The 7388-nt window shown below is 41.1% G+C and overlaps 2 protein-coding genes across 2 annotated transcripts; both read left to right on the top strand.

Moving 5' to 3' along the window:
- Positions 1-4193: 4193 nt before the first annotated feature.
- LOC132832879 (histone H2B 5-like) lies at positions 4194-4559 on the top strand. Its single transcript, XM_060851080.1, has one exon. It carries the CDS (start codon positions 4203-4205, stop codon positions 4557-4559), a length of 357 nt encoding a protein of 118 aa, XP_060707063.1. The 5' UTR covers positions 4194-4202.
- Positions 4560-6077: 1518 nt separating this feature from the next.
- On the top strand, positions 6078-6488 carry LOC132832874 (histone H3-like). The gene has a single exon (XM_060851076.1). The coding sequence runs from the start codon at positions 6078-6080 to the stop codon at positions 6486-6488; it is 411 nt and encodes a 136-aa protein (XP_060707059.1).
- The last annotated feature ends 900 nt before the right edge of the window (positions 6489-7388 follow it).

The raw sequence follows: 7388 nt of genomic DNA, 5'->3' as shown, positions 1-7388 counted from the left end.
ATTTGCTAAACCACTGACTCACATATATTTTTAGATAAAATATATAAATGCAAAGACCTATACATAAATCATATTATAACAATCAATCATCTGAAAAGAAGGTAGATTCAGTGTTGAAAGTACCTGCAGGAAATATATGGTCTACCTGCTTCTTCTGTGTTTAATTTACAAGCTAGGATAAGAAACATTGGCAGGCTGTTCAATGAAAATAGAAAAAAATGAGCATCTGATGACAGAGCTCCATGCTTTCATTCATTATCGTCACACTGGCATTGTCCAGTAAAATAGTTGAATCGTGATAACAGAAGTTTTCCAGCTCCCAGCACCTATTACTAATCCCAAAACACAGCTACAAGCCAGTTGAGTTTAGTAAACATACAGCTGAGATCAAACTTTGTTTTTATTTGTCAAAATGATTCTGATTTTCACTGGAGAGAGTTACTGAGCATTTAGAGTAAGAATTACATTGCCAATTTGGAGGAATTTTCTGAGCATATACTGACAGTGAGTAATACTCAGCCATTGCTCATGCATTTTGTTTGTAATTTTGCAGCATTGTTGATGTCCCTCAAACCTAGCAAGTAGAAAGTGTAGCCCTTTGCTTTTTTCCTTAATTCACTTGCAGGATATGGATAGGCCATCACTAATTGCTCAGAGCGCAGTTAAAAGTCAACTTCATGCTGTGAATCTGGAGTCACATGTAGGCCAGACCAAATAAGGATGGAGGTTTCCTTCCCTAGAGGATATTACTAAACCAATGGGCTTTTCCTGACAATAGATTCATGATTATGATAAGGCTCTGAATTCCAAATTTTTATAGAACTCAAATTCCACTATTTGCTGGGAAGGGATTTGAACTCAGTTCCCCAGGACATTACTCTAAATCTTTGGATTAACAGTCCAGTGAAAACACCATGCGGCCTTAATTCCAGATTTTTAAATTGAGATTTTCAGACAATTGGCAATGGATTCATGGTCATCATGAGACTCTTAATTCCACACTTCTAAATTTAGTTCAAGTTCCACCATCTACTGTGGCGGGATTTGAATCCAAGTCTGGGTCTCTGGATTAATAGTCCAGCAAAAATGCCACCAGGCCATTGTCTCCCAATTTTGCTGCCGAAAAGCTGCCTTCCTGACATTTTGCTGTGCATGTTGTGTTTTAGGATAGATAGTCACCTTGAGGACATATAAAAAGAGATTTCATTTCAGCCCGTGTTCCTGATTTCTCTGTAATGTAAGGGTGGATGGGCAGACTAGAGGACCTCCTCATTGCTTGGCCTAAAGTGGCTATAAATTGCTTTGGATAGTCAAGGGGATTGTTTGACCAGACTGCCTGTCTCCCCTGCATTCTTTATTTCGCCCAAGTGTCCCTGCAGCAGGGATATGTTTGATATCTTTCACAGCTGAGGGGGTACGAATGATGGTGGGATTTGTTCATTATCCCTGGAAATCATCTTTTAATTTGACAAATTTCCTTCAAAGTTTTTGGTTTTTTTGCAATAATAAAAAGGTACCTCTTTCATAAGGTCGAATCATTTATTTGAATCTAACATTTTTCTCAGAAGAATTACACAAAAATATTTTTGAGGACACTGGTATTTTGAGATTAGGCAGACATCTGTACTGTTACATGCTGCAATACATTTAGTATTATGTATAACATTGGCATTCAATTTACGACTTCAGCTAACGTTGGAATAGACTAAGAGTGAACAATGTGAAGGAGATGGAAGTAAATGATTTTGGGTGACAGAAAATGTCTTGGTTTCACATTCAGCTAGTGTTGGGAATACCCTGGCTTACCTCAGCTAGTAACAATATGGGGAGAGGTACTTGGGTATGCAATATTCAATGCAGTGTATTTTGAAACCAGAGTCCTGACCAGCTTTATTGTATTTAAAAATTGCAAAGCTGATTAATTCAGATCATGTTCTCAATACCCAACCAACTCCAACAGACATTAAGAACACCATTCTTAGTAGCTGTGACCATTTGCTCTTCTCATTCCTCCTAAAGTTCCTCAAACTCCCTGCAAACGTTAATGTTGCATCTTCCTGCAGCTTGTATATGATGTCCAGCTCAGTGGAGGACTGCTCTCCATTGTTCCCAAGTAAGTACAGAGTGCAATTTAAAGCAAGACAGTATGGTATTGGTATTTGACTATTAACCATGTGACCCAGATAATGCTCTGGGGATATGGGCTCATAATTCACCATGACACATGGTGATGTTTGATTCAACTTTTTAAACATTCAGATTTGTTGTGAAAACCCATCTGGTTCACTGAGACAGTGAGTGAAAGCAATCTGCTATCATTACCTAGTCAGGACAACATGTGACTCCAAATTCATAGCCATGTGGTTGACTTGTGACTGTTGTCAGGGCCATCTGGGTTTGGCAATAAAGGTACAAGTGCTGACCTGGATAGTAATATTCATATCCCATGAATGAATAAAGAACCTTTCAGGCCAAATTGTTTCTTTCTATTCTTGAATTATGACCTCAGAAATTTCTCATGGATCCAATTCCCTATCTACATACTGCACAGTGGTGGCACCATTGGGTCAGTTGACACATGACAGTGCCTCTCGATGTTCTCTCAATTGCCCATGCTGCCTGATTGTTTGCCCGGCATTAGGCTTGGATGAGTTACAATTTCTTTCAGTTAAACAAGCCCTCGAGGATGAATCTGACCTGACCAGGAAGACTAAAGTAGTTGAGTTGCATTTGCAAATCATTAATTAACCCAATTATAAATTTAATTCTATTAAAATCAATGTCACTGCATATTGTACCTCTTGTGTAAGTGAGAACAAATATAATATAGCGTTTTGTGTCTCGCTCATGTCCAATTTCATTAAGAAGGTAAAAATAGGATGCTTGTGGAGCAGTGGTAACTTCGTTACACCTAAGCTAGAAGTCCTACTTGCTCCAAGGTGAGTCACAACATTTCAGAAAAGGTTGATTTGAAAAATATGTAAAAAAATAACTGTGGTTCTTAAGTGCCATTCATAACTGACCCCCTTTATAAACCAGAAAATAATATCTTCTTTAAATAAAGCATTCATTTTCTTGGTTATACGATTGACAACCAAATCAGAGAGATGCTGAGGAGGCATGTTATTATGCAGTGAATTGAGGTGCTGCTTGAAAGCGTGATGAAAACACATGCACTAGAAATTTTGAAAAGGTATTGGTTATGTCTGATTCCTGATTGGTTCAGCTTTAATATCTCTTTGAATTCTGCAAAGATCACCACACTCAAGACTGAATTTATTGCAGCATGTGACTAGATTTAACGGGGCTATTACTCATCACATCAAAGCTATGTATCTGGACTAGAAACAGCAAATGCTGTCAACAATTAGCATCTGCAGAGAAGCTGACACTTTAGCCCTGAGGAAACAGATTATTTAAGTAGGGTTATTTTCGGAAGTACAACAAAGGCTGAGGGGGGAATCTGATTGTGATGTATAAAGTTTAGTGGTGCACAGATAGCGTGAACCTTTCCCTTCAGTAATGGAATCAATAAGCAGGGACATAAGCAAGGATAGGTGATTTTGAGATAGCAATTTTGACCAGAGGGTTGGTAATGGAACTCACTGCCTAAAAGGGCGCTAGAGGCGAGAAAACTCAGAGCTTTTATGATAATGAGCAATTGAAACGTCTTAACGGAGGGCAACAGACCAAATGCTGGAGAATGGGATCAGAATAATTGGGTGCTGGATGACTTGGAGAGACGATGGGCAGAAGGGCCTCTTTTAGTGTCGTAAAAAACTCAATGGCACTATAAAACCTAATTGGACAGAGTCATTTAATTCTGATTCCCTCTCCATAGTTTCTGGATTTGTGGAGCCTTTCTTTTCTCCTTCCCTTTTTTGGTACCCATGAATTATGTTGGATTCAATGTGCTGTCGTTCCCCCCACCCTCACCCTGGTCCACCCATTTCCCTCAGACCATGTCTAAAAGACTGGGAGTATGGCGGGAAATCTGAGATGTTTCTGATTGGTCTATTGGCATCCATTGTTCTGAGCACACAATTGATACATTCAAATATGATGTTCTTGACCAATAGGAATCCCGCGCTTTCTGATCCCTCATTTACATACACGGAGCTATTAAAGCGGGCACTCAACGTGGCTTTGTTCACCATAAACTACCTTCATTTAACAAGATGCCTGAAGCAGCGGCTAAGGGCATGGCGCCCAAGAAGGGTCCCAAGAAAGCGGCAACCAAGAAACGCGTCAAAGGCGAGAAAAAGCGCAGGAAGAGCCGGAAAGAGAGCTACAGCATTTATATCTACAAGGTACTGAAGCAGGTCCACCCTGACACCGGCATTTCGTCTTCCGCTATGAGTGTCGTCAATTCGTTTGTCAACGACATTTTCGAGCGAATCGCCTGCGAGGCTTCCCGCCTCATCCGCTACAGTAAGCGGCAGACTATCTCCTCCCGAGAGATACAGACCACAGTCCGCCTGCTGCTCCCCGGTGAGCTGGCCAAACACGCTGTCTCCGAGGGTACCAAAGCGGTCACCAAGTACACCAGTTGCAAATGAAGTGTCTTGCTAGACAATGTTTAAGAGTAAAACTGTTAGCCCAAAGGCTCTTTTCAGAGCCACCCAACAGTATCCAAAAGGAACTATTGCTCATTTAGGGAAGAAATTTAAAAAAAAACTTTACCCGGACGGTTTGAATTTTGATCGTCCACTGCCTCGCTGCTTACAGTCAATTTTATCAGCGTTTAGTTTTTACATTGTTTTTACGTTTAATAGTTTTGTAATTGTACTATTAATTTAAAATAGATTGTTTCTAATGGCTGGTTGTCACCGTCCTGGCTACCGCAAGAGAAATAAACAATTTTTAAAAAATATTGTTATTGTACTTTGTATTTCACTTTTTCAGCAGACAATTCACGGCGTGCAGTCCAGTTTCGTTTAGTCGCAGTTTTACCTGCGTTTTGTATTATATGTTTAAATTGATTGGATTTGTAATCGATGTACCTTTCATTAATTTAAAGAAGATTGTGGCTCCTGATGTTTCGCTGTCATCGTCCTGGTTGTCACAAGTGAAATAAACATACGTTTATTCGAGGAGCAGGATGATCGATGTTTCGGGCATAAGCCCTTCTTCAGGAAACATATTTTTCAGCTCTGATCTACAACATATGCAGTCCTCAGTTTCTCCTACACTTTTATTGTATACTAGTAGCTGCATTTTTATGCTCCACGTTTCCAGGAGTATATTTGCAATTTTGAGTGGAGTGTTAGTCCTTCATTTAGTCTCAATTTTACCGCGTTTTATTTTTTGCTTATGTTTAAATTTTGGTTTTTGTAATCGATTTCCATTTCACGTAAACTAAGTTGTGGATACCGAAGACTCACTGTCATTGCTAAAGTTGCCGCAAGTGAAATACATTTCACATGATTTGGAGATGCCGGTGTTGGACTGGGGTGTTATAAAGTTTAAAAATCACACAACACCAGGTTATAGTCCAACAGGTTTAATTGGAAGCACTAGCTTTCGGAGCGTCGCTCCTTCATCAGGTGATTGTTCATCAGACCCTTCTTCAACCACCTGATGAAGGAGCGTCGCTCCGAAAGCTAGTGCTTCCAATTAAACCTGTTGGACTAGAACCTGGTGTTGTGTGATTTTTAACTTTGTAGATTGCACGAGTTTGTTGTATATTGTTAAGCATATCTTTGTCCTCCACATTTCCAGCGATATATCCGCCCGTTTGAGTGGTGCGGTCGGTCAGGCCGTGTTTCGGTTGCCAGCGTGTCATGGTTTGGATTTAAAGTAAACAGTCTCTGATTGTTGAGCCGGCCCCTGTGTTAGAAACCGTGTCATTTTAATTTGTGAGCGCTTTTTTTCCCGCTCTTTTTCGGTTTTGTGCCGGGGCCGGGGGGGGAGGGGAGGAGGGGAAGGATTGAAAAACTCACCAATGGGGTATAGAGCTTCATCGAGTTCTCAGCCAATGAGAAGGTAGCGACGGCACCCCCGTTCCTATAAAAGGAGCCGTCAGGCTGTGGTTCCCGCAATTGGAGTTAGGGCCAAGTGTTCGGAGCTGGAAGGAAATGGCTAGGACTAAGCAAACGGCGCGAAAATCCACCGGGGGAAAAGCTCCTCGAAAGCAGCTGGCGACGAAAGCTGCTCGTAAGAGCGCTCCGGCGACCGGTGGTGTGAAGAAGCCGCACCGCTACCGACCCGGCACTGTTGCTCTGCGGGAGATCCGCCGCTATCAGAAATCCACCGAGTTGCTCATCCGCAAGTTGCCCTTTCAACGCTTGGTGCGAGAAATCGCCCAAGATTTCAAGACGGATCTGCGTTTCCAGAGCTCGGCCGTCATGGCGCTGCAGGAGGCGAGCGAGGCTTATCTGGTGGGCCTGTTCGAAGACACGAACTTGTGTGCGATCCACGCCAAGCGGGTCACCATAATGCCCAAAGATATCCACCTGGCTCGCCGTATTCGTGGGGAGCGTGCATGAATTTCCTGTTAGTTACGTGCATCAGACAAACGAAACCAACGGCTCTTTTAAGAGCCACGAGTTCTTTTGGTGAAAGATTGTAGTGCCGAAACAATATTGATATGTATTACTGTGAAAGGCTTAAGGTCTGGCAAGGCTAGTGAGAAGTTTTGATTTAATTGTGCACTTCGTAAAATGAAGGAGAACAACGTTAGACAAAATAGAGATTAATTAGGACAACAACTAAGAAATTTCTTGCCTTAAATGACATTTTTTCCAAGAGTCAAGGGCACTAAATAAGGTTAGTCTGTTTCTTATTGCCACACAAACATACCACCAGAGCTTTATCGTTGACTTCTTGAAAGTAGAATGACCAATTGAAAAGTTTATTTTTTAACAAATCTGAAAACAAACAAGTTTTTTTTATTATTTCAGTGACAATGCATTAAGGGCAAGGGCAGGGGAGACTTGGCCATTTTCAGATAACAATTACAGAATCCAGCATTTGCTCGTCATTCTATTTGTTCGATGTTTGAGGTAAGTAAACATCTCAATCAAATTAAACATCCTGCGATATCTCGGTGAAACCATACACCAGAGTTTCCGAAGATTAACAAATTTTATGCAGGTTTAATTGATAGTAAAGCTTCCAGCAAACACTTGACTATCAAATAACTTTTCAGTGGTATTGGCAAATCGCCACAAAAGGTGTTTCCATTGCTCCAAGGGCCTTCACCAGTTCAAATTTAAACCAATGCAGTCAAAAAGTTCCTCAGAACCTGAATGGCACGTGGAACCCACTCATGTGACTAAAGCTTGTAAAGTTCAACTCCAGATTATTTACAATAGTTTTATAGTTTATACCATTAGACATCAGGAAGCGTCCAAATCCTCGCTCCTGCACCACCTAGTTTCTGCCCC

This window comes from Hemiscyllium ocellatum, chromosome 35 (assembly GCF_020745735.1).
Source record: "Hemiscyllium ocellatum isolate sHemOce1 chromosome 35, sHemOce1.pat.X.cur, whole genome shotgun sequence".
NCBI classification, from domain to species: Eukaryota; Metazoa; Chordata; class Chondrichthyes; order Orectolobiformes; family Hemiscylliidae; genus Hemiscyllium; species Hemiscyllium ocellatum.
Note: the sequence above shows the minus strand (reverse complement) of the source record. Positions and strands in the feature narration are given on the sequence as shown.

Coding starts and splice junctions, on each gene's coding strand:
- LOC132832879 (XM_060851080.1), top strand. CDS start 4,203: ATGGCGCCCAAGAAGGGTCCCAAGAAAGCGGCAACCAAGAAACGCGTC.
- LOC132832874 (XM_060851076.1), top strand. CDS start 6,078: ATGGCTAGGACTAAGCAAACGGCGCGAAAATCCACCGGGGGAAAAGCT.